Source organism: Rhipicephalus sanguineus, chromosome 2, assembly GCF_013339695.2.
Source record: "Rhipicephalus sanguineus isolate Rsan-2018 chromosome 2, BIME_Rsan_1.4, whole genome shotgun sequence".
Classification (NCBI taxonomy): domain Eukaryota; kingdom Metazoa; phylum Arthropoda; class Arachnida; order Ixodida; family Ixodidae; genus Rhipicephalus; species Rhipicephalus sanguineus.
In genome coordinates, this window is record NC_051177.1 from 190715024 (window position 1) to 190742649 (window position 27626).

The 27626-nt window shown below is 47.3% G+C and overlaps 1 protein-coding gene across 1 annotated transcript in view; it reads left to right on the plus strand.

Moving 5' to 3' along the window:
• Positions 1-27626, plus strand: part of LOC125756155 (uncharacterized) — an 89757-nt gene that overhangs the window by 24899 nt on the left and 37232 nt on the right. The window contains exon 4 of the mRNA XM_037652213.2: positions 19148-19316. Coding sequence (XP_037508141.2) covers positions 19148-19316 — 169 coding nt within the window. The remainder of the gene's footprint in view (positions 1-19147; positions 19317-27626) is intronic.

Sequence of the window (27626 nt, forward strand, 5' to 3'; positions counted from 1 at the left end):
TCTCGCCGTCGCCCGTCGCTGCCTTCGCCATTTTCTTCCGTTGCCCGGTCATCGAAGTTTCCGAATCGCTCAGCTGTGTCGGCTGTGCGTGCCCGTGTCCTGTGTGTGCGCGACTGTGATCTCAACGCTGGATGTGAACGGCATTTAGCGACGGCAGTGCAACATCCCGTACTGTGAGCGTGTTCGCGTTGGTTTCATGATGGTCTGGAGACTCAAGCGAGCTTGCACCTTCGTGTATGCGTGATCGGCCAGCACCTGGTTAGGCACAGTCGGAAATGCGAACGGTAAGTGGTGTTTCTGTGTTCTCAGTTTTGCGTCGCTCACGTGTGTAGTCCTGCACAGTGTGTCGCGTGGAAAGCACAATAAAAAGCAGAATGGAAAAGCATTACGCGCATATACGTGTGATGCCTGATGCGCGTTTAAAAGCTTTTGTGAAGGCACACGCTTCGCACGGCCTGTCTATCAAAGAGCGCGTACGCCTCAATGAAGACAATTTGTGCTATATAATTTCTTTGCTTGCCATAAAGCCTGAGTGCGGCAGCGTGCTTTCAGAAAATATAAACAAGCGAGAGACCGCGGTTATCACTCCGTCATGTGTGCATTAAGGCTAGCTTTTGTTTTCATTTGGTGCAGTTGAAGTTGTCAGCCTCGGTTGTACGATGGTTGCGGTCAGGGGCATAGCCAGAAATTTTTTTCGGAGGGGGTTAACCATACTTTATGTATGTTCGTGCGTGCGTTTGTATGTGTGCGTGCCTATATACGCAAGCAAAACTGAAAAATTTCGGGGGGGGGGGGTTGAACCCCCCCTACCCCCCCTTGGCTACGCCCCTGGTTGCGGTGCTCGATTGCCGACCCGGAACTTCGATCTCGGCCGCGGCGGTAGCATTTCGGTGGAGGCGAAACGCTAAACGCCTGTGTACTCTGCGTTGTCAGTGCACGTTAAAGAAAAATAGATGGACGAAACTTCCGGAGCCCTTCGTTGCGCCCTTCACGTTTTTAGAAAAACGCCTATTTTCATAATTCACTTTCGGTAAAACACCCCCCTCCATCAGAATTTCGCTCCCCCCCCCCTTCCCCTGTGGCTACGGGCCTGGCTTACGCTATTCCAAAACTCCCTAATATTAGTAAGTGGGAATACTTTTCGATAACAATTTTGCATTGCGCACTTTGTTCGTCTTTAAGACAAAAAAAGAAACAGCATACCATAGGGTAATTACGCCATTAGGTTGGACTGGATCGAATAATTTATGCTGCAGAGATATGATTATGGCCATACTATGTGAAAGTTGTCTGCTAAGTGACAGCGTTTATGGTGAAGCACGCGCATTTTACAATATTGTCACTTAATTAGTGACAATTTCGTGACATCTCGACCTCTCTTGGATTTCATGCGAATATTCTCATCGAGTTCAAGATGTGTGAGGTGTGCCAGGCTTATTCAGTCACATCAGTGCAAGTCAGCTCAATGCAATACTTATGGCAGAGGGACAATCATTTAAAAAATGTGACTCTCATAAGACTATTATGAAGCTTTGAAGCAAGGCTAAGCAGCCATTAAACATTATCACATTTTAAAAATCTAATGTTCAGCAAGGACAGAACACCTTTCGTCATTTCTTATGGTTTACTTCTGTAAGTCTTATGTAAGCTTCCTACCTTCATGCTTCTTGATGAATGTAAATATTGTGTTTAGTGCAGCACCAGAAGCAGTAGACAATGGCGCGCAGATCACCAGATGACTCTATCACAAATTCTCAAAGGATGTGCTGTTGTGCACCTTCTCCGTGCTTTATCGTGCTTTGCTTGGAGCTCTTTGATTAGAATGATACACGGCAAACAACTTAATTTATCAGAAACTCAAATGCTGTGTTTTTGACGAAATTGTAAGTGTGGAGTGAACTTGAAACCGCAAGTACTTGCTTTCTAGTCTTGCACAGGCAGTGAAATTTGTGGTTGGCTGTTGTTGTAGGTTATGTTGGCTGTAGGTTGGCTGTAGGTTATGAATGTTTGTGCAGTTGGCAACACTACACTACTGAACTTGATGTGTATATATGTAAATGCTGCAAGACTTAAAATGAAGGAAGGAAAGAAAGAAATAGATGGGGAAGACAGGCAGGTTAGCCACTTCTTAAACTGGCTGGCCATGCTGTGCAAAGGAAGAGGGTACGAGGAATAAAGGATAATACAAAAGAAACTTTACAGAAAAAGAACAAAACAGGAGAGTATGGTGCCTCGTAAAGTCTGTCTCTAAGCTCACTTTTGCATAAGAAGCACAGCAGCACTTTCAATGCTAACATCAAACGGGAGCAGCAGTGAAACAGCTCTGGAATCTGTTTTCCCTGAGATAAAAAAAAAACGCTTTATCTACCTGCCAGTTTTGTATTATGTACTGAATTAGTTCTTGGTGTTCGAGTGCATTAGGATAATAAATTTAGAGTTAAAAGATTGTTAGATTGTTTCATGCATGGACGTCTAACTGAATTTATGCCGGTTATCTGAATTGGGTATTGGTGTGCTTTACAGCTGTTTAGTGCAGCATGAAATAGTGAGTCACTGCAAAAAATCTGTACATTTCTCTTTTTCTTTGCAGATGGTGCTCAAGATGGCACATGCAACGCTATGCAGCTGTGGACACCAGCAGCTTGATAAGAACTCTCGAAGCTCATCTGGATGCTTCACAGAACCTGGGTTGGTAGCAGCAATCTCGTTAGGACAGAGTGATCAAATAGAATCCATTTCTGAATTGTGCAATGCATCCCTGTGTTTAATGAAGCAAGTCATTGATACATTGGAAACATTGAGAGTATCACTATTTTGAGTCCAATTTCATGGTAGCTCTTATCTCAGTCATCCGATACAGTATACAGAATATGCACCTGCACTCTGTCACGCCTATAACACTATATTGAACTTATAGTGGAGTGCCTCGATAATAGACACCTGTGGCATGATAGCGACTGTATTGTGAGGGATTCATAGTGTTCCTGGCGAAATGGTCAGTACTTATGTAACGGCAGTGCTAAGAAGACAAGGACAAGAAAGTGCACAGCACAAGCGCTTACTCACAACTGAAAGCTTTATTGCTTCAGCAGAAAATATATACCTAAAGTTGAACCTCGCCTATTACCCGCCAACTAGCTCGCATTCCCGTTTTGCTTCAAACGGTCAGTATTGTGATGCGTTACCTTAACAATGAAGTGGCATGTACATCGATATACATTGAAGCTCACCAGCGCATTGTTATTATGGTGTTTAACTTTATTTTTGTATTCGGTAGTTGCAAAACCGTTCACAAATTTGCGACACAAATGTTAGTCCTGTTGTGAGTCACAACAGGACTAACATAGGATGGGCTGCATGCGCCTTGTGATTTAAGTTATCACTGTTAGGAAAATTTTTACATTCATTTCCACTTGATAGTTATATTAATTGGTTGTCTAGTTTGTGTTGGGTAGGGGAGATTTAAGGTAATAGCAAGCAGTAAGCAGCATAGAAAATTTTCAGTGTGCACGCATTTCATAGTTGGCAGAAGCAGGATGGTGCAGTGCTTACAGGCAGGTGCTATGTGCACCGCTGGTTTAGTCCGAAGTGCTGTGAGAAAGACATCTAGATGCTGCTTTGGCATAAACAGAGTTTGATATTTAAATGTAAATTAAAAAATCGAGGCTGTCCACTGTGGCATGCCTCATAAGTACTATATATCTATATTTTGTCCCGTCTAGCCTAGGGAGAACTTGCACTAAGTTTTGAGGATAAATGAATTATTTTTGTAATAGGAGTTGCCTCCACAAAACAACAAGCAACACTGCACACTAGCTATTGTACCTTGTTCTCTTGCTAGGTGTATAAAAACATGGCAGCAAAACATGGACAAGCAAATGAGCCTCGTCTTTATTATAATGCTGCGTCTTTCTAGATATTACAAGAATGAAAGTGTGCTGCACACTCATTGCACATCTCACAAGAAAATACTTGGCAGCTTCTTAATTTTGTATTTTTGTGTTTTTTCGGAAAAGTCGTAAGAGAAGTCAAGTGGGTATTTTGTATGGATGCAGGAAGCTTAATGGACTTCTTTGCTTGATATCTTTTTCAGGAAGACTGAACACTTTTGGCAAAGCAGCAACAGTTCTGGCCCATCTGTTTGTCTACAAGACGGTCTCTTCCGTGAACACTCCTGTGCCTTACAGTATACTATACTGTTGATCTTGTACATCTCTCTGTATTTAGGATTGTCAGCACATGGGCTGCTGCACTGTGTTATGCACGGTGCCGAGTCCAAACTTTCCAATAACAGTGTGCATTTGAAAATTTTACATGGTTTGAAAAGATGCTGAATGTTAACGCATTTAATTTACTGAGCATGGTTCTTGACTGTTTTACAGCCATTATTTATTCCCTGTTCAATTTTTATTCAACCTCATGGCATGTCCAGTCCTTGGCTCTAATGTGCCAAGCCACCACCAGTATTGATGGGCAATTTTTAATTCAAAGCATGTTATTGCCTAACTCCGAGGTAACTTTCCTGTCACGGTATTCGGATTAATTTTCAATGTGGTACTTCTGCACGAGCCATAAATTGAGCTGTTGAAGGTGATGAAGAACCAATTTTCCGGTCGAATTGGATGGCACTAGCTGGCATGTAAATATTGTAAGCATTGGTCTACTACCTATGCATAATAATACGGGTGAATAGGGTTGCGAAATAATGCCATGTTCCCAAGCTTAACCTTATAAATTTACATTATTTCTTAAAAATATGTGAATAAAGGCGACTGTGTTTACAAACCTTGGCAGGTGGATCTATGGTCGACACCACAGGTCTTTATACAAAAAATTGAACTGCACAATCATGTGTAACATGTTTTCATGCCTGAGGGCAAACTAATGCAATATACAACAAAAATGGTACACCACCATGCCTAAGTGTTGCAAGCCTTTATTACTTATCGAGTTGCCTTCATGTGTAAGCAGACACCAAGTTCTCTGTGCATCAGGGGCATAGGCAGAAATTTTTTTCGGGAGGGGGGGGGGGAGGGGGGTCGTCTCCTTGATTTGAAGTGGGAGCCGGGCAGGCAGATGTGTTCAGTTGTCATTTTGGGCTCTGTATGCCATAGCAAAAAAAAATTTCGAGGGGGGGGGGGCGAGGGAGGCCCGGTGTGCCCCCCTGGCTACGCCACTGCTGTGCATGCCATCTCATTGGATTGTACTTGCATACTGGCATTTCGAAGTGTATGTGTCTTGCTTTGTGATGAATTTTCGAACTGTACTTTCATAATATTTTACTGCTGTGAATTAGTGCTCAGGTTGCATTGTGTATGTTGTTTCATCTGTTCACTAATGAGCATAGGATCTGTGGTAGATGAAAATGTATAATTTACATTGACATTGTGAATGTTATTGTTTTGATTCTAATAAAGTGCTACAACCAGCATTTATTGTATCATTTGAAGTTTTAAGAATTTGTAATGCATTCAAACAAAAAAGTCCTTGTACATGTAAAAGAAATTGTTCAGGCTCTGATATATAGGTCGTGGTTCTCAGCCATGGATGTTTTGGAGACCCCTTGTGGACTGGTGGAAGTGATGAGGGACCCCTTGCAGTGAGAAGTAAGCAGGGGGGGGGGGGGTGAGGGCTTATAAATTAGCACAACATGCAGCGTGAAATAGGTGCCTTGCGTTTCTCCGTGGCAAAGAATGGTCAAACTAAAGTGCCACGCCAATTCAATCTCAACAGCTTGTCACTAAGTTGTGCGATCTGCCGCCACATTTCAGCTGTTTCTCACTACGCTTTCTCTTCAAATATGCAAGCCTGGAAAAGCACATGTGGTAGAAAATTGCAGTAAAAGCTTTACAGCCATCTCATGGAAAGCATAAGTCAGCTCCGCCGCAATGCATAACCGTTATGCGGTGAAGCAAAACAAAAAATAGTGGGGGCCGCTGTCATTGGACATATTGTTTCTTCAAAAAAGGCGTATTTTCTTTTTTGTTCGAAGATGCGTTTCGTGGACCCCCAGAAATGGCTTCGCTGACCCCCCCCCCCTCCCTTCTTGAGAACCACTGCATGCTACACATAATGCTTGCATTGCTAGATGGGTTTAACCGATGATTCTTGCAAAACATCGTGCAAATAAGCGACAGGCAGTAAACGGAAACAGATCAACTGTGATCGAACATTGATGGGTTGATCATTTATCAATGGTCGCATAATTTGTAGATTTGAATTCAACTACAGGTACACGAGGTAGTAGGAGTGCACATGGCACCCACTTTTTTCAGTTTTTATTTATCTGCTGCACTCATGTTCGTGCTATGTGTAATCATGAATCACGAAAAAGTCAAGTTGTGTCGTGCGGTGACAAAAATATCCTAAATAAAATGACACCTTATTTTCTGAAGAACAGCTGTTTCACTGAGGCATACAATAATGCTTTTTTTTTTAATAGGTACTGCACAATCTCTTCAGGAGTAGTGCCAACTACACGCGGACGTTCGCAATACAGAGGCGCAACAGTATTATCTTTTATTTATTTTAAGGGAGACATGTCACTCGCGAATTAATGGACATCGTGCTTAACCTTGGTGGACGCCTTCGACATACATTTTAACGGCGGCGTGATACGGAAGAGTAAAGGTTACTTAGTAAAAGGTAGCCAGTCTCCGGGTATAAAAGCAATTAAATACTGACTATGACTAATTCAGAAGCACTGTATGTCGTGCTTCAGCGCGCGTAAGTGTTCATCACGCAAATATTCGTCTAACTGCTCAGAGGTGCCGCTGACCCTGCGTGCAGATCGCAACAGCACCTACACGCGCAATAAATGCACATGCTTGTATAGGTGCACGCTAAAATACCCTTGGAACTCTGACATCGACGTATGTAACAAAAATATGCGACATATGATGGTCTTCGAACAGCTGAGAACGCACTGCCGACACTTGCAGCTCGCAGCAAAAATAACCAAAACTGCTCCAACAGCACACGCTCGTAGAATACACATACGTGAGTTTCGCTATCTAAAGGTACTTTTCACGCCGGTATGAGCAAATTTTTGGGCGAGCGAGACATCCACGATGTATGGTGAACACACAAAAAACACCCGTTTATCATTTCTCTTGCGGCACGACAAACGACGAACAGAAGTCGGAGCTGAAGGTGCTAACGGTGGCCTTCGTGAGTTCATGGCGCCGCGCTAACTATTTACGAACCGAATCCATGCGCAAACACACGCCGGTGATGCAAAAAAAGAAGCAGCAAGCTCCGTCCTCGCGTTGCAAACCACTTTGTAAATATATAAGGCCGTGAAAAGTCAACGAAGCATGCGGTGGCTCTGTGGCGTAGTGATTAGAGTGTTTGCTTGCGGTGCTTGTGGTCATGAGTTCGATTCCTGTGTCGTGTGCGATTTGTATGTGTTGTCATATGTGCGTGTTTACATTGATGTCCATTTTCTAATTACCCCTAGAGATAAGCATTACAGAAGTTATTCCGTGAAACGCTGTTAGAGTGCCAAAATTTTTCTTTTTCGCAGCCGCTTTGTGTGCCGTAGCTGCCGCCACGTCAAGTTGCGCCAGCTATGGAGGATAAAAACAACTAACCGACACATATTGTATGACCTTCGAGATTCCGGGATTGTCACTCGCTAAGCCTACATCGTTGATTATTTGAGTATGGCTCTCGAAAACGGTGCCGAATCGACACGAATACCTTGCTGTCGAAGCTTAAGGACGTGAACCTAAAGCAAATAAAAGCATCAGTTCGGCGATAACGAGCGACAGAGCGTGCGACGGCCACTTGATAGATTCGAGGTGGGCGGCTATCGCTTTCGGCGGCGCGGCCATGTTTACCGGGCGTGCGTATGCTCAGTTCACACCCGGTATTCCGGTGCAGAGCATTTTGCGTATTGCGGTGTGCCGGACAGACTAAAATCCTCTAATGTATGCGTTTCGGTTGCGAGCTCTCTACGTGTTTTGGTTGCGTGAATGTGTGCGCGTATGAATGTGCCATTTTCTGTGCTCGATTAATTTTATTTCAAAGCTGTTTCAACGTGATAGCTTTACTCCCTCGGAGGAGTGCTTTCACTCTATCGCAGACGGAGTACTGTACTCTATGAGGAGGCGTTGAATCACTCCCTGTCTAGAGGGAGTTATTTCACCCCAGAAAAGGGAGTGCCCAGCGGGACAAGCCAAAACTCTCATAAAGGGAGTGCCCCGACGCCCTTTGTTTTAAGAGTGTGAGGTAACGCTTAGATTGGTAAAACTGGCCGATGTATAAAGGATCGCTTGCAAATAGCCTTTCGATAAAAATAGAACAGGGTGATATTGGCCGTTAAAGTGGGAGTTTATCGGATAAATCCGAGATGTGAGAATTTTTACCGGCCAGCATTTATCCAAATTTTTTTTCTCAGATTTATCCAAGAACACTCAGCCCTAACTATACTATACAAGGCAACGCTATCCTTTACTCTCTGGGTGGTTCCACGAGAGATCGAACATGCCTGTCCGGTCAATATTTTTCTTTTGCCTGGGTTTTTATATGTTATGTGGGCACATTCAAAGTTCACAGAACCGAAAATTTTATTTCGAAAAAATGCTCCCAGCGCGAAAAATATATTTGAAGGTGGGGCCACGGGCATCCTGTTTTTGTTCACTGCAATATTTTCGGATTTCACGGCCGAACTGAACGCGAACTATAAATGTTCTGTCAAAACTTTTGTATGCTGGCTTTATTATGTATTACTGTGAATTACATCCATGCTTTTTCGTGGCGTCCTCTAAAAGAAAAAAATGTGAAAAAATGGCAAACACTGTCCAAATTATGAAAGTTTGATACGTTTGATGCGCCTTGGCGCCTTTCCTATTTCACATAAAAACTTGAAAACAGTTCCGAGTATAAAAAAGAGCGTGTGCAACATTTCTGTGGAAGAGTGTTTTCCTACTAGCAGCGCAAAAGAAGAAAAAATAGTCAAAGAAGCGAGTTTTTTCAAAAATGCTCATTTTCAAAAAATAAAACAACAAAACTCCTCCACTTTCTTTGTTAGAGACGTTTTTCTTTGTTAGATTGTGTCTAACAAAGACAAACGAGCCCTTAAAAGCCCTCTTCTTTCGTTCATTCGTCGCAAGGGTCTCGTTCTGGCAGACTTGATGCCTTCAGGTGGTATGCGAGAGATTATTGGTCAGCTGCCAGCTCGTATAAAAATCACGTGCTGCGTGACGCCAAAATGGCAGAAAAAGAGTGTTCAACACTCGCCGCCATGGCTGCGATCGGCGCTGACTAGCACTCCTAGGTTTAAATGCACACATATACCCTAAAAGTGGACGGGGCGATGACCGCCGCCGTAGCTCAGTTCTGAAGAGGACGCCGTATGGGTGGATGCAGCTTGCACGGGCGACGACGCGGCAGTTGCAGTCGTTGATCGCACACTCCGACCCATCGCAACTCTCCACCTTCCTCCTGCGTCCACACCGGAATCCTCGGAAGAAGCGGCGATCGCGCTTGCCCTCACACAGACTGACGCCCGGTACGTTCTTTCCGACTCGAAAACCGCGATCCTAAATTTCGCGCGAGGACGAGTCCACGAGACCGCTTTCCAAATTCTCAGCTCGCCCACCAAAAACCCGGCCCGCCATGTGGAGCTGATCTGGGTGCCTGCGCACTCTGGGAATCCCGGCAACGAAGCCGCCAATGACCACGCCCGAGGTCTCATCAACCGGGCGGCGGCGGAATCGGAGTCGGGCTCTTCTAGGGAGCGCATGCATTCGTTCAACGAGATTACCCAGTCATACCGCGCCGAACGCCAGCTATACCCCCCACCCCACCGATCCCTGAAAAATTTTCACCAAATATTATGGCGCCGCCTTCATACCCGCACCCTTCCCTCCCCCTACTTCTTTTCCCGCATTTACCCGGGAGCGTGCGCCCCGTCCTGTGCTCAATGCACTCATCCCCACGCTACCCTCATCCACATTCTCATGGAATGCCCGGCGGACCCTCCCCCGCGGGGCCCGGAGCCACTGACCACATGGGAGGAATGGGAGACCCTGCTGCGCTCGACGGACCCGGCCAAGCAGAAGATCGCCACTGACCGGGCCGCCCACGTCATGGAACTGCATGAACTCATGAACGCATAGCGCAGTGGGGTCGTGCGGGGACCCTGGGACGTACGTGCCCAAATCCCTTGGTCAAATAAAGTTTTACCTCCTCCTCAGTGGTAGAACATCGGACGCGTTATTCGAAGGTCGCAGGTTCGGTGCCTGCTGGCTGCAAGTTATCGTTTCGTCCACTTTACTTCGTTCACATTTATATCCCAGCTATTGCAAATAACAACTCCTATGCTTTCCTTGACATTATTGTCTGCTAGTTCTCATTAATATTGTGTCTAACAAAGAAAAACGAGCACTTAAAAGCCCTATTCTTTCGTTCTATCTTTATGTTAAACCACCCCGCAGCTTCCTTGGCACCATTCTGCCTTTTTATGCTCATACGGACTCTTCTAATACCCAGACTCCCTTTCGCACAGAGGAAACAAGTCGCATAGCTCAGCTTCGTACTTTGGCATCCGAGGACCGCTCAAATAACTCCTACGATTCACGGCACAAGGATGTGTCGTACGACAAAGGCGACATAGTTTGGCTCTGAAAACCACTTCGCATACGTGGCCTGTGTCAAACTGTCCAACGCGTTACACCGGCCCTTTCGTCATTGTCGATCGCCTAGGTGACCTAACGTGTTCCATAAGTCGTCTCACGGTAACCGTTCTAGATAGGCGCAACTTGTTCGCATCGTCCGCCTAAAGCGCTGTCATCCCCGTGGCTCCGAGTTGACGGCACTCGGCCAGCTGGCTTCGTCTGCAAAGGGAGGAGTGCTACGCCAAAGCGACAAGGAGAACGAAAAAAAGAGGAGGACGAAGAGCGTTTGTCTTGATAGCGCATCGGTGTCAGTGCGCCAGCCACTGCACCCTTTTCCATCGTCCAATCTTCCAATAAGCATATTTTTTCGTAACAATACTATACATGGCTATGCTATGTTGTACCATCTCTCCTGCTCCTCACCCGCACGCCACTCCTCCCTACACTCACTTCCATTTCTTACCTCTTGCTGCGCTATATATGGCTCTGCTATGCTTTACCATATCCCCCTTCTCTCCCTCTTCTTCACCCTCACATCATGCCTGCTTACCCTCACTTCCCTTTCTCGCCCCCTTCCTATCCTACACTATGCTCCTTTCTTGGCTTGGCGTCCCTTGGCGTAGCTAGGCGCAGCTGGCCGAGCTTTTGCGGAACTGACGCGCGGTGTTTCCAAGCCTAAAAAGCTCCGCTGTTACTGAAACGTTCAACTGATTGCCCTATAAACAAATGCGCAAGGCCAACACCACCGCTTTCGAGCGGAAGAACCTCGGTCAGCCTCACTTATTCCCAAGCAGAGCTCCAGCCGAAGCGGGCGAAAATCCAATGAAATAATGTCATATCATTCCTTGCACAATGAAGGACTTGAAGCACATGAATTAGTTTGGCAGACAAAACGCTATTGCAGACGGGCGCTCATCCAGGGATGGACAGTTCCCTTCTACCGTGAACCTCAGCTGCATGGCGAAGTCTGATGCCGCAATCAGACCAGTGTGCGTTACTGTTGCGGAATAAATAAAAAATGCCAGGCCTGCGCTGAAGCCGCAGCACAGTCACAGCGAAAGCTGGAAGAGCGGCGTTTCTAGAGCCCGTTAAGCTCTCTTGGGGCTACAATACAAGTACACTAAAAAGGTACCCACTACGCCATAAATCACAATTTTTGTGAAGTTAGGAAGCACCTACTAAGCCATTATTCGTCATTCTGCGGAGAAGCGAGGCACCAGCTACACGTCTGTAAGGCATTATGTGCACTTTGTTGACGCGACGACTGATGACGATGAAGAATTATGGCTCAGCACTTTGTAATGGGTTGGAATCTTTAAACGTCCCACCAGTTATGTTTTTTGCATTGGGTGACGCCCGATCGCTTTTTCCCTCTCCCGTCATGCTGTATAACATACGTTGACGTGAGAGAGAGACGGGGGGGGGGGGGTAGAACTTTACTGAGACCCCGAGGAAATGGATCATGCGCTTATGGGCTTCCTTGGCAACCAATACAAGTGCACTTGCGAGGAACCCACTACGCTATAAATCATTGTAGTTTTTTAGAAGTAGGGCAGCAGGCACTGTGCCATTTTTCGTCATTCTACGGAGAGCGTTGGTACCTCCTAAACCCATGTGAGGCATTTTGCGCACTTTGTTGATACTGTGCCTGATGACGATGAAGAATTATGGCAGAGTCCTTTGTAATGGGTTGGAAGCATTCAACAACCTACTCGTCGCGCAGTTCGCATTGTGTGACGCCTGATTACAGAATTCGCGTTGTGCGACGCTTGGTGCTTATTTTACTCTTCTGCCACGCTATATTGCATATGCTAATGTGGTTCCCTCCCGACATGAAGCCTGTATAGGACCTTTTTGCAAAGCAGTTTCAAGCACCGGCATGGCTCAGAGGTTGAATACTGGGCTCCCACGCAGAGGGCCCAGGTTCGAACCTCGTTCCATCCTGGCATTTTTTTCTTATTTCGTTTTTTTTCTTATTTCGAGCGATACTGGTTACGGACACCGGCGGCGGCGGCGGCGGCGGCGGACAACTACGGCGCCAAAAACGGCCGGTGAAATGATCTCATAACAGCTTTCGCTGTAAAATGAACACTAAGATATAGTAAAGCGCCAATTTCAGCTACGGGAAAAATCTGAGGCCCCCGCTCTTCGATGTGAGGGCGTGCTAGTGCGATGGGCTGGAAATTCGGCTTCGCCACGCTACGTTCGTAGCCTCATTCCGCGTAGCGTCCCTTTGTGCGTAGTGGCCATTAGAGCTTAGGAACATTACTGCTTAGCTTAACGCAAGGAAAACTGAGTCATGTAAGTGCTTCGTTTCCGAAGCAAGACGCGTAAAACTGACACAGAAATAAGTGGAGCCCGCGACTTTATTGTATTGAACCCCATCAGAAAAGTGCGCATTCTCTTGTGCTCTTTTCAATTCATTGACTAATAAATTTGCGTTTGCGTACATATCGTACTGTTTTTGAAGCATTGGTTGAGGCTAAGGCATGCGAACAGCATGCTATAGGCCTGAAACAAGACCGAAGGCTGAAAGAGAGATCCAACCGAGATGTTCAAGGTACAAGACAAATTTTATTCACAAACGTAAAATCTTTGTTCTTCAAAAAGGCGTAGTTCCAAAAACCGATGGACATTTACCGTTCTCGGCTTTTTATTTAAAACAGTCATTTCTTTATGCCAGAATCTCGATTTTCATTTTATTGGTGCACATTTTATGAGAACAAAAGGGTGACGCACGAATGATCATAACATAACAAGCTTCATTCATCCTTTACTATGCTATTTCCTCGCTTTCTGATGTCGCACCCTTCCTACGCCTCTCCAACGCCGAGAAACGCAGGATTAACATCATTATCAAGAAAGCATACAAGTAAGCCCTGCACGTCCCTCAATCTACGGAGAATCAAAAGCTTATGGAATTAGGCCTACATAACACAATTGATGAGTGAATTGAGCCTCAGCGCATTTCACACTACGAGCGGTTCTCGCATGCAAAGAACGGGCGGCACATCCTCGGTACCATTGACATCGAATACGTTACGCAGACCGGATCCAAGATTCCAATGTCCAAGGACATCCGAGAAACGTTCCTGATTCAGCCTGTCCCACGTAATATGCATTCTGTCTACAGCCCACAACGGCGCGCCGACCGCGCCAAACATCTCAACAAGACTTACAAGGGGGCCATGTATGTCGCTTACGTCAACGCAGCAGAGTACCCGCAAAAACCGGCCATGGCGCTCGCTGTCGTTACGGGGCAGAATCATATTACCACCTCCACCAGATCCTTATTCGCCACATGACACGAAGAAGGCGAAGAAGCTGCCATCGCTTTAGCATGCGCAACGACTACCGCCTCTTGCACCGTTAGTGACAGCAAGAGAGCCATCCTCCACTTCACCAAGGGCCTCATCTCACCGCAAGCGAACCGCATACTCGCGAGCACATCCCCATCTCATTGCCACCAAGTTCATTTAATCTGGGCTCCGGGCCATTCGGGCCTTGCCGGGAACGAAGCCGCTCACGAAGCTACCCGATAAATCGTACACAGCCCGCGTTAACCGTCATCAGAGCAGCTACCCTCCCGACGAACCCAGCAGTCTGAGGACAAGGAAGTCCAGTCCTGGTGCGGTCTCGCGAAAGACAGATTGGTTACGCATGGTGAAATTTTCATGCGTTACCATAAGGCGAAATTTAAGTACTTCCCCTCCGCCTGACAAGTCGCTAAATTAACACCAGTCAACAACATGGCGATTACTACACACACGAATATTGCCCACAACTACGCTTTACAGTCGCATATACCCCGACGTATATACACCACAATGCAAAGCTTGCGGGCCGGCCCGCGCCAACCTCGATCACATTATCTGCGCATGTCTCGCAGCGATACGCACCATCAAACACAGCGCCAGCCCTACATTTAAGATAAACATGCCCGATCAGTGGCAGGCTATGCTGCTCAGCGCGTGCCCGGATGACTAACTCTTGGCATTTTGGCTGGCCGAAGACGCCGCCAAGACCCAAAGTCTGGCCACCGACTGAGGAAGGGGGACTCTGGTAGGGCTAGTCTCCCGGCCCATGCCTCTTTTGACACAATTAAGGACAAAAATAAAGTTTTCTTTCTCCCCCTCTTATTTCAACGCGCCTTGTCCGCCCACGTTCTGGGTTTTTGATAAAACTGAGATAGTGGCCAAAGCCTAGCGACAAGCGTAGTGACTCCGAAGTCAATAATAATTTTAAAGGAATAGATGCGCTGATCGAGTAGCGTAACTTGAAGAGTTTGAAGAAGCACTTACTTTCTCGAGAAAAGCTGAAAATCATGCCAGAAGATGAAGAACCATTTCAGAAGGCTGAGCGCGAATATCCCTGTGAATATGTTCAATGACCTCTACTTTCAAACGACTCAGATTACATAGCCTTTCATCGGCAAACACATCACCACACTCTCTCACGCGAGCATCACCAAATATACTTCTAGGCGAAGATCCTTAGGCGCAATAACACAAGAACGCACTAAAGGAGCAGAATGGATTGCCAAGTTCAAGAAAAAATCCTTCCACTCCCTGTTGATGACCGTCCAGAAGACAGAATGTTCAGGGCTTGGCAAGGCATTGAGCACGTCCGTGAAGCTACAAATCTTCTTTATTGCCTCCTATTCAACTTGGGGACGCCAAGCCGCTTGCGTACGCACCCTTTTGTTTTCCTTTGTACTCCTAGTTGCATCCACGGGGAACGCAAAGCAACTGAAGCGCTTGCGCACGCAAGCCGCTTTCGGGCCCCAGCACTAAAACTCTCTATCGCGTTTTACACGAAAGTGGCTTCCAAGCGTACTCTTTTCTGATCCGGTGCATTCCGTACAGACGACCGCGTACATAATAAACATGCAAGGCAGTTAGGAAACAAGCTTGGAACTGCAGTCTGTCAGACGAATGAATTTGACGGGGTCTTCGACAACTTTTCCGGTCTTCACATCGGCACAGGCTGATGTGTTCACATAATCTGTGGCCACGAAATGCTGTTCACAGATCTGAAATAACATAAAAAGGGTTACGGCGACGACACTCAAACATAAGGTAGAATTAACGTTTTCCCGAGGAAACTGCAAGATATTCAGGGTGTTTTTTTAGAGAACACAGATTTCGTAATAAAATGGTATGACGGTAAGGCTACTGCCGTTTTCGCTCAAGAATCTGCGTCGAGTCGGAAATGCTTTGCGGCAGCAAAAAGGACATTCGCGCGACAAATAACAAAAACTTCACTTTTTAATTGTTGACTTCAGGGCAGTTATTTATATTAGCAAGTTGTAGCGCATGCCAGTTTATAACAATCTCATTTTTTAGAAACAATGGAAGTTGCACGTAATTCGAGGTATACATCATCGAATTTTAAGGGCGATATCAAAAAAAAAAACACGGTTGATCCCTCCGTCATAGGAATCGGAATAACACGAAAGTAAAGCGTGCCCTTACAGAAGTAACTGAATGCTTACTGTACATTGATATAAGAGAGTTTGCACAATGTATATTGACGTCTGGCAGCCAATGGCACCGTTTAACGTGTATGCACCAACTTTGATGATTGGTGGTACATCTACATCCAGACGACTAACGTCCATGTTAAATGATTAAACAAACCCTTGTGGTAGCTGTAGTAGTTAACGGTGAAAGCGTAATCAGAGAACGAGGTGTGATAGCCAGAAGAGCGTCGCATATTGGACGCAGAACTTCGTCGCCATCCCGCGGCATGTTAAAATGTGATTGAACACGGCCGGACTAGAGGGAAACGCAAAGCGCGTCGTGCCGCCCCGGCAGCCCGGCCGCGATTTCTCTCGGGGCGAGCGCGTGAGCGTGGAACGCGCTGTTACAGCTAGGTGAGGCAGGCGCGCGTCGCAGAGCTATTAGGGGCGAAGCTCCTTAAGGCGGCACCCGTTCGTCCCTCGTAATCGTCGTCATCGTAGTAGTCCGTAACAAGTCTTACGCTTTGACCTCCAAGGTGGTCCCGGTGGGAGATTTCTCCTGTGCGTTGTTGAACAATAAAAAATTCGCAGCGTGCGCGTTAACTAAAAGCCGAATTCTTCTGTCTCTCATTCCCCATTAGCAGCCATTGGCATGTTCCAGTAGGAAACGTTAGTAGAAGTAGAAGTGTAAGTGTTAGCTAAAAGCCGACTTCTTCTGTCTCTCATTCCCATTAGCAGCCATTGTTTACCTCCAAGGTAGTGCCTGGTGAGATTTCTCCTGTGCGTGATTAAACAATAAAAATTTTGTTCAAAACGCCGTTGATTGATGAAATAAACCAACGAAAGACGCCAGATGTTTTGTAAAAGCAGAACGAAAGAACGCCAGATGTTTTTCTTAAAGTGTAGTAGTAGTAGTTGTATGTAGCCACCTCGCCCGATCGTCAACGGGCGAGGTGGACCGGCAACGGCGCGAGGACCCTGCCGTACGAGAGTTAAATCACACTAAAAGACATACTTTGCGGGCGATACACTCTAGTGAGCTTTCAACTTTTCGTCTTAATGTACATGATAAAGAAATTATTTCTGCGAAAAACGCAAGGCACACCTTGAGCAATATATTTGGTTTTGGGACGCTATATGGAACCATGAGGCGATGCGAAGCCGGAGCACTTGCACGATCGCGTTCCGTTTGCTTTCGTTGGGCATGCTACCGACCTCGCGTCGTGGAACGCGCGTCCTGTCTTCCCTCTAGCCTTGCCTTTAATTCGCACAGGGCGAGCGGGGAATGCGGTCGCTCTTGGCGCTCTTTCGTTCGGGAGCGGACTTCTTCCTTGCATTTCACCGATCACAAGTGATAATGAAGGGACCACGTAAACCAACAGTACAATAAAAGTTTGATGTTTAATATATACACGATGTTTCACACTCTGTATATTATGTACTGGGCGCATTTCACGGAAGAGTTTCACGGTTTACAGATGATTCCCTCCGTAGCTTCGCCCCACTCATCATCATTCACCCCGTGGATATGCTGTTTGGTTTGTATTAGCGCGATGATGAGCGAGGCCGACGCTTTTACGACGCTTGGGCGAAGGTCGCCACCTCGCGGTGTGTTAAGGCATTGACAAAATTCAACTTCTATTGAAAACGCGCCGACTGGGACGGACGCGTAAACGCGTTGCAGGTGCTAGTCGCGGAGGCCACGGCAATGACGAATTACTTTACCTTACCACCCCCAGAGGTCAACACCACCCAGCCGACCGGGAGAGTGGTACATATAAAAGGCGCGTTCATAAAGCCTCCAGAGTCTGTGACTGTGGCGCAGTGACACAGTCACAGACTCTGGAGGCTTTGGCGCAGTGGCGCTCACGAATGGCTGGATTTTACTGTGACCCGGATAGAAGACCAGCAAGACAGTTTTTTCATGAAAGTATGGCCCGGTTTCTTGAGGTAGAAAAAACAAAAGAATGTGTTCCTCCATGGTTGGCTAGGGTAGAGCCCCTGCTTACTATGAAGGAATTTTAAATCACAATGTTGGTTATCCAGTGGTTGACGGAATGTGTGTCTACATGTTTGTGGTGTCTTGTAACATAATTCTGTTGTCCCCGTTTGTGTGATGTACAACCGGAAATAAAGAAAAAAAAAAGACTGTGGCGCAGTGGATAGCGTGCCCGGCATCTGTTGTTGTGGACCGAGCGGTCGTGGGTTCGATGCCCGTTGACAGTACCTTTTTTTCTTTGCCATCTGATTGTGTATATTTTTTCGACGTCATTTCCGTGACGGAAATACGTCACTGAAGTCTTGGTGGACCCCGGCATAAAACACTTTCGTGTTAAAAACTTACCGCGCCCGGCGCGCAGAAAACGCGACCACCTCCGTAACCTCAGACCGGAACTATCCGTGACACAGAAGTGACGAACTTTGAATGAAGATGCACCGAAGAAGAATCCCGTCAGGAAAATCTGTAAAGACCTTGAAATACACAAGTAGAGAGCTTATTTACGTGCAATGTGTGGTGCTTGTTTGATGCTTTCTTAAATTATAAAGAGGCGGTATAAACTACGTATATTCCGCCTGCCTGCAAGAAGAGGCGCCGCTGTGGCTGCGCCCGATTTGTATGGTTCACAGAGAAAGAAAATGTGGATATTGCGGTTCTCTAGCGCACAGTTCAAAGGATACAGATAAGCAGCAAACATCGCACGCAATTGTTAGGCGATCCGCTGGCACGAGTGAGATGACTTGCCACTTTTCACGAAAAGATACGGCCTCGACGCGCCATCATTAGTGGGCCCCGAAGGCTTCATTTGTGTACACCCGTATTTTTGTACTCTCGCGGCACCTAGGTTTTCGCGAACTATGCCACCACCACTGAAATCTGAGCCTATATTTTCCAACATTGTTACTGTAAACTTCCCAGCAGCGGTAGGTCTAGCTAGAAGGTCGCTCAAGTACTCGCACTTATGATTGTGAAGCTCATTACGGTGTAGCCAGCGCTCACACAAAATGAATCGATTTCATCTAGCCCACTACTCAATCCTTTCACGCTTTACTAATTCTGCTGCAGGCTACACTTCCCATGGGGAGAAGGAGATGTTTATTTGGACACGCTGCCGATTACACATCAGACCGGTCTGGCGTTTCCCATGGCAGCTATGCTGGACGGCGCGTCTTGCGCTATTGTCCCGGCGAAGTTGAGCCCTCTGGAAATCCTGGACGCTGTCGACAAGTACAAGGTGACACTTACCAGAAGTCCTTCTTTTTGTGAATGAAAACTTGAAAAGTATACTGTTTTAGTTTCGTGTACGGGGAAGAGTTCGTGTACGTGGAGCGCCTGCGTGTGTAAAGTGCGCATGCGGAGCGCGTAGAGTCCGTCCACGCGTCTTGCGGACGCGCGTGAAACCTTCGCGCTTGCCTTGCGTGCGCCATGTACGTGGCGGTACGCGCGCTTTACTGAGATAACGAAACTATCGAGAGAAGGCAGGTCGGAAGCTTTCAATATGGTGGCCCACGGAATGAGCGCTCCGAGCGTTGCCCAGCACCTTAAATTTTCGGAAATTGACCACGCAGACGTGCTTCATAAAGTTCGAGACTGAAAACCCAATCGAAGGCGGGATGCAGCATTCGATGAGATGGAGTAAAACGCCTTGAGCCTGTCGGCGGTAAGGGAAAAAGTGTGCCGTATCCGCATCCGCCTGATTCTCAGTTGCCTGATTCTCGGTAGCTCTGATTCTCAGTTGATCTTTATCACAACCGGTGAGCCTCTTAAGTATTGTTCAAAAGCCTCCACGGTGGTCTAGTGCTTATGGTGCTCGACTGCTTAGCCGAAGGCCGCGGGATTGTATCCCGGCCGTGGCGGGCGCATTTTAAATGGATGCGAAATGCTTCTGACCCGTGTGCTTATATTTAGGTGTACGGTAAAGAATTCCAGGTGGTCGAAATTTCCGGAGCCCTCCGCTACGACATCGCTCATAATGAAATCGTGGTTTTGAGACGTTAAATCCCAACAATTGTTATCAAGTAATGTTCCAGACCAAGGGAATTCTCATAACAAATGCGGCTCACAGTGTACACATTACGAGATGTTCTCCTACGCGGAAGTGCGTGGTGACCATGCGAAAATCTCCGCCGCTCGTCATGCCACAAAAACGCGCTTCTTCGGCTTCAGTTTCTTTCGCTGTATGAGTATCTTCTTCTGCTGCCTACGTGCACGAAAAGGTATGCGAAATTAACTACCCTTTGCATGCGGGCGATCCGTGACGCTGTATATACGTACGGGAAATTATAAATACAGTGGATGCGTTTGCCGTAGCGTACGCAGAGTTCTCACGTTTGCATATGCAAGAAATTCACGAACATGAAAATAACTCTATTATCCTGTTTCAAAGCTGCAATGTAATAGATCCACGAATGTTTTAAATGATGTCCTTAAACATTTTGAAACTTTTCAGCGTGAACGGGACGGAGCACAAAGTAGAGGACACAAGACGAGCGTTGTCTAACAACTGAAGTTGATTGAAAGAAACTTGAAACACCTGACAACCAATAACGCATGCGCAAAAGTTACCTGTAGTCAAAGAACTCATTAAGCTTACGTAGTTCACAATCTAAAAGGCAAACGGACGGCTCAGATATGCAATCATCTCCCGCATCTTTAATGAAGTACGCTTGCACGAGTTCCCGTGCCCTTTTATCTCTATGTTTGTGCAAGATGACAGTGTTGTCGAAGAACGGTTTACATCCACATGCCCTGCAATGTGTCGAAAAGTGTCACGTCGGCGTTCCCCTTAAAGTGCTATTGTGCTGGCGGAGTCTTACATTGATACATTTACCCGACTGGCCTATATACATCGTGCCGCAGGAGAGGAGGATCCTATAGACCACACCAAAAGCGCATGAAACGGGGGGGGGGAGGGGTGCGTTGCTTCACCATGCAACCCACACCCGAAGTTCATCTAGCCTTGTTTTCAATCGAAGCACAAGCTTTACCAACTTTTTGGTTTGTCGAAAAAAGAACATCGACGTCAAAACTTTTTGCTATCTTCTTAAAACGATGATACAGCCAGTTTATGTAAGTCATGACAGCGTATCTCCTGGGCTTATCGTCTGGTTTACCGGTTACATCTTGGCGGGATTTGCACTTCTTGATTAATCTTTCCGTAGCTGACACATGAACATGCGCGGGGAACCCAGCATTATTTAGTCGATCAACTTGCCGCCGAAAGCTATCCTGACATTGGTGTATGCAGGACTTTTCCAAGGCACAAAGTAAGGAATTCATTGCGATGGTATTCTTTATAATCTTAGAATGACTGGATGTGTAAGGAAGCCAGAGATTTTTTGGAACGCGGTGAGAAACACCAGCAAACATGGTCACTTTGCAAAAACAAACGGAGGTCCAAAAACGCCAGGCCTGCGCTGAAACTGCAGCACAGTCACAGCGAAAGCTGGAAGAGCGGCGTTTGTAGAGCCCGTTTTAAGCTCTCTTGGGGCCACAATGCAAGTACACTAGAAAGGTACCCACTACGCCACAAATCACAATTTTCCTGAAGTTGGGAAGCACCTACTAAGCCATTATTCGTCATTCTGCGGAGAAGCGAGGCACCAGCTACACGTCCGTAAGGCATTATGTGCGCTTTGTTGACGCGACGACTGATGACGATGAAGAATTATGGCTCAGCCCTTCGTAATGGGTTGGAAGCTTTAAACGGCCCACCAGTTATGTAATTTGCATTGGGTGACGCCCGGTCGCTATTTCCTTCTCCCGTCATGCTGTATACCATACGTTGACGTGGAAGAGAGACGGGGGGGGGGGGAGGGGGGGGGCGAAGAACTTTACTGAGACCCCGAGGACATGGATCATGCGCTTATGGGCTTCCTTGGCAACCAATACAAGTTCACTTGCGAGGAACCCACTACGCTATAAATCATTGTAATTTTACTGACACCCCGAGGAAGTGGCTCATGCGCTTATGGGCTTCCTTGGCAACCAATACAAGTGCACTTGCGAGGAACCCACTACGCTATAAATCATTGTAATTTTTGAAAAGTAGGGCAGCAGGCACTGTGCCATTTTTCGTCATTCTACGGAGAGCATTGGTACCTGCTAAACGCATGTAAGGCATTATGCGCACTTTGTTGATGCTGTGCCTGATGACGATGAAGAATTATGGCAGAGCCCTTTTAATTGGGTTGGAAGCATTCAACAACCTACTCGTTGCACAATTCGCATTGTGTGACGCCTGGTTACAGAATTCGCGTTGTGCGACGCTTGGTGCTTATTTTACTATTCAACCACGCTATATTGCATATGCTAGTGTGGTTCCATCCCGACATGAAGCCTGTATAGGACCTTTTTGCAAAGCAGTTTCAAGCACCGGCATGGATCAGAGGTTGAATACTGGGCTCCCACGCAGAGGGCCCAGGTTCGAACCTCGTTCTCTCCTGGAAATTTTTTCTATATATTTTTTTCTTATTTCGAGCGATATTGGTTACGGACACCGGCGGCGGCGGCGGCGGCGGACAACTACGGCGCCAAAAACGGCCGGTGAAATGATCTCATAACAGCTTTCGCTGTAAAACTGCAAACAATGCTTACTCGGTAATTCACAGGTGAAATTCAGCCCAAAAACCCTTTCCTTAAATAACTTCATAATGTTAATGTGGTGAACAGGGGAACAATCTTTCCGAAAAAGAATAAGATAAGAATAAGAGTAAGAAAATATCGCTCAAAACAGGTGCCACCCTAGAGCCGATACATACACCACACTTTTGTATGAACTGCTTCCCTTCCCACGTTACAAAGGTGGACTTTAGAGAAAAGCTCAAAAGCTCCAGGAAAGCCTATATTTTTAGCGATATTTTTCTGAGTACTGTTGACCGGCTGTAGAATGTGAAGCGCATGATCTTGTGGTGAACATGTTTCGCAACGTCGATGACTATCTTATTCTTTTTAGGAAAGATTGTTGCCCTGTTCACCACATTAACATAATGAAGTTATTTAGGAAAAATGCTTTTGGGCTGAATTTTACCTGTGAATTACCGAGTAACAATTGTTTGCGGTTTTCGGACCTCCGTTTGTTTTAGGGGCGTAGCTCCTTTTAGCCTAACCTTGTCCCATGTCAGGCGTAACCGGCAGTATCTCCCGAACAGTATAACAGATGGCGCTCATAGAAGTACATACAAACTGCAGTTGACTGATGATATTCTAGATGGCGCTGTACACAATCTGTGTTGGTCCAATAGAAGTGTGTGCGATAGTGCGCTTGTGTGAATCGCCACTAGATGTCGGTGGAAGTGCCGCTACTCTCCGATCGGCTGCTGCGCGGGCTGTGCCTGGGTTGTGGGGAAAGAGTGCCCAGGCCTCGGAAAGTCTCAAGTTCCAGCCACCGCCGAAGGGGGGCGAAAAAATCGACCCCGTCGCAGCTAAAAAACAAACCATAGTGGCTCCGTTCAAATCTGCCCTCGGCGACGCCAAAAAATCCGCCAGAGGCGCCGTAATAAAAGCAATATTTAAGAGAAATACAGCTATCATTGCCGCATAAAAGTGCTTTTTCTTGTGTAACTGAAAGTAATGTTTGAATGATGAGTAAATTTGTTGTTTAGTGATTGAAAACATCTCTGCCTTGTCGCTCACCGCTGACGGCCGGCGCGCGGTAGCGAGCAAGCGGACCGTCGCTGTGACCAGTGACGAAGCGCAAAAAGTGCGCCGCTGCGTCTCGGGTGCCGCAGAATATGCGCAGTTATCGTCCGATGGTTGGCAGCTGGTTTGTTGCTCCCCGTTTTCTTGCGCATTGTATCGTTAATGTTGTCTAAAATACGCATGAAAGTTTTTTAATTCACCGATGTAATCATATTGCAATTATGGTGGGCAGTCGGTGTGCTACTGTATGGTGCCGCAGGAGCTGCGATACCAGCGAAGGCGTCAGTTTCCACAGGTTCCTCGACGATGGCAGGTACACGTACTTTCAAGCTCAGCGTTTTTCTTTCTGCTTTGTGACCTCGTTAACATATCACACTTCACTGTTCTCGCTTTTGAGTTGTATGCTAACACGTGTGGACCAGGCTGCTATTTCACTTGTACTTGCAAGGTCTGGTGGGCTCAAATGAACGAGTGAATTATGCGATGGCATGAGCGCGACTTGGCCAGACTGTTGATGAAGCCTACTTTCCAGTGACGATGTCACAATAAGAGAATGACCGGGATAGAAAATCGTTTCTCCCTTCTCTGTATTTCTGCACCTCTTTGAGGCCTTGCATATATCCCATTTATGGGTTGTTTCATCGGTATCACGTGTTAAAATGCTCATGGTTTCTGCCATTCTGTAGGCATCCACTATAATGTGATTTCTTTGCGTGAACCTGCTTGCTATTCTCAGCCTGACTGCAATATGGTGCAATAACAACAAACCCGTGGGTATTCAGGCGTACTCGTTGAAAGCAAGTACTGAAACTGTAGCAAAAAAAAAATGCTGATGCTTTACGCCTGTCCAAGGTTGTTATTGTGAGCGCTAGCTGACGGTGGAAACGGGCAACAAACGTCATCTAATTTGTTTTGTCTCTTTGAAGTACCGCGAAGGCTAGTCGTTTACGGGCTCACGATGTCTGAACTAGGGCCTTTTACCGCTTGCTCACTGTCAATAAAGATTATCGTTCCTTCTACTCACTCGTGAATTGTTCTTACTGGTGCCAGTTGCCAATGTATGCCTTTCGGTTCCATGTAACCTTCGTAGCCACAGGTACTGCGTTTCGAAAGGCGCTTTGGCATGCTGCTGGGCGTATCGACACGCTCAAACCAAGCGGGCGAAAGGTAACGAGACCTCCGTAGCCCTACACGAGTCTCGGCCTCTTTCTTCCACTTCAGTTTAAAAAGCATAGAATAAAAAAACCAGCCGAGGCACCCGCGTATGCGCATAAGCACCCGGTACGAAAAAAAAAAGGCAGCCATTTGCTTTTTTCTACCTAAAAAACAATAAATTTTGTTTTCCGCTTCCTGTTTACGCAGCGCCATCTCTTGGGTGCCTTCGGTAGTTCCATGCGCTACCGCTGCTTATCTTTCGTACCGTTGTCAAGGCTACAGTTTCCCTTCTCTAAACTGGTTCTTTATTCTATGGAGTGCCTCTCTCAGTTTCCTGGATCGTCGCCGTACGTGTCGGATCGTTGGTGGGGCATGAACGAAGCGGAGCGGCGGGCGCGGAGGGCCGCGGCGGCTCGTGCTCATCGCCAGGATCCCGCGGTGCTAGCGCGAGAAGAGGCGGCGAAGCGAGCGCGGCGCCTGGCAGACCTTGATGGTGCTCGTGCGCGGGAAGCGGCGCCAGCGGTCTCACATTCAAGGAGCCGACGCGCGGTTCGAGCGGGAATTTCTCGCTCATTTGTTTGGCCACAGTTGCGACGTGTGTGATCGACTTTGGTTCGATAATAACCTCACCGCGGTGTTTCACACTCTTTATATGATGTACTGGGCGACTTTCACAGAAGAGTTTCACGGTTTACCGATGATTCCCTCCGGAGCTTCGCCCGACTCATCATCATTCACCCTGTGGATATGCTGTGATTTTTTTGCAAAGTGACCATGTTTGCTGGTGTTTCTCCCCGCGTTCCAAAAAATCTCTGCTTCCTTACACATCCAGTCATTCTAAGATTATTAAGAATCCCATCGCAATAAATTCTTTAATTTTCGCCTTGAAAAAGTTCTGCATACACAAATGTCAGGATAGCTTTCGGCAGCAAGTTGATCGACTAAATAATGCTGGGTTCCCCACGCATGTTCTTCTGTCAGCCTCGGCAAGATTAATCAAGAAGTGCAAATTCCGCCAAGTTCTAACAGGTGAACTAGACGATAAGCCCAGGAGATAGGCTGTCATGCCTTACGTGCACCAGCTGTCTCATCGTTTTAAGAAGATAGCAAAACGTTTCGACGTCGATGTTCTTTTTTCGACAAACCAAAAAGTTGGTAAAGCTTGTGCTGCGATTGAAAACAAGGCCAGAGGAACTTCGGGTGTGCGTTGCACGGGGTTGGTACTCCATGTGGCGTCGTCGAAGATTATAGTGACGGTTGTCGACCCTCTGCTGGTTCTTGATGCGCAGGCGGGCGAGCTGTCGAGCTTCTTCGGCGCGTCGCAAATAGGCGGCAACGTCGAGATCGTCTTCGTCGGTGGCGGTTGGTAGCATTGCGTCGAGCGTCGTTGCCGGGCTCCTTCCGTAGACCAGCTTGTACGGCGTCATTTGCGTCGTTTCTTGCATGGCCGTGTTTTATGCGAAGGTCACATACGGAAGGAGGCATCCCACGTCTTGTGTTCGACGTCGACATACATGGCCAGCATGTCGGCGATGGTCTTGTTTAGGCGCTCGGTGAGGCCATTGGTCTGTGGGTGGTACGCTGTGGTCCGGCGGTGGCTTGTTTGGCTGTATCTCAGTATTGCCTGAGTTAGGTCAGCAGTAAACGCCGTACCTCTGTCGGTGATGAGGACCTCTGGGGCGCCATGACGCAGGAGGATGTTCTCAACGAAGAACTTCGCTACCTCGGCGGCACTGCCTCTGGGTAGGGCCCTTGTCTCGGCGTAGCGGGTGAGGAAGTCGGTAGCTACGACGATCCATTTGTTTCCGGTATTGGACGTCGGGAACGGCCCCAGTAAGTCCATCCCAATTTGCTGGAACGGCCCTCGAGGTGGATCGATAGGCTGCAGAAGTCCGGCTGGCCTAGTCGGCGGTGTCTTGCGTCGCTGACAGTCCCGGCAGGTCTTGACGTAGCGAGTTACGTCGGCGACAAGGCGCGGCCAGAAGTACTTTTCCTGTATTCTTGCGAGCGTGCGAGAAACACCCAGATGTCCAGACGTCGGGTCGTCATGCAGAGCCTGGAGGACCTCTGGTCGCAATGTCGAGGGCACTACGAGAAGGGAATCGGCTCGAAGCGACGAGAAGTTCTTCTTAAGGAGAACACCGTTGCGCAAGAAAAACGACGTCAGTCCTCGCTTGAATACCTTGGGAACAACGGTGGTCCTGCCCTCGAGGTATTCCACAAGGCCCCTGAGTTCTGGGTCCGCTCGCTGTCGTTCGGCGAAGTCTTCGGCACTTATGGTTCCCAAGAAGCAGTCATCCTCCATGTCGTCCTGCGGCGGTGGGTCGACGGGGGCGCGGGACAGGCAGTCAGCGTCGGAGTGTTTCCTTCCGGACTTGTAAACGACGGTTATGTCAAATTCTTGAAGTCGTAGGCTCCACCGTGCGAGGCGACCTGAAGGGTCCTTCAAGTTAGCTAGCCAACACAAGGCGTGGTGGTTGCTCACAACATTGAAGGGCCGGCCGTAGAGGTAGGGGCGAAACTTCGATGTAGCCCAGATGATGGCCAGGCACTCCTTTTCTGCTGTGGAGTAGTTTATTTCTGCCTTTGATAGCGACCGGCTAGCATAACTGATGACCCTTTGGAATCCGTCGGTCTTTTGCACAAGGACGGCGCCGAGTCCTACGCTGCTTGCGTCGGTGTGGATTTCCGTATCGGCGTATTCGTCGAAATGCGCAAGTATCGGAGGCGTCTGCAGGCGTCGTTTCAA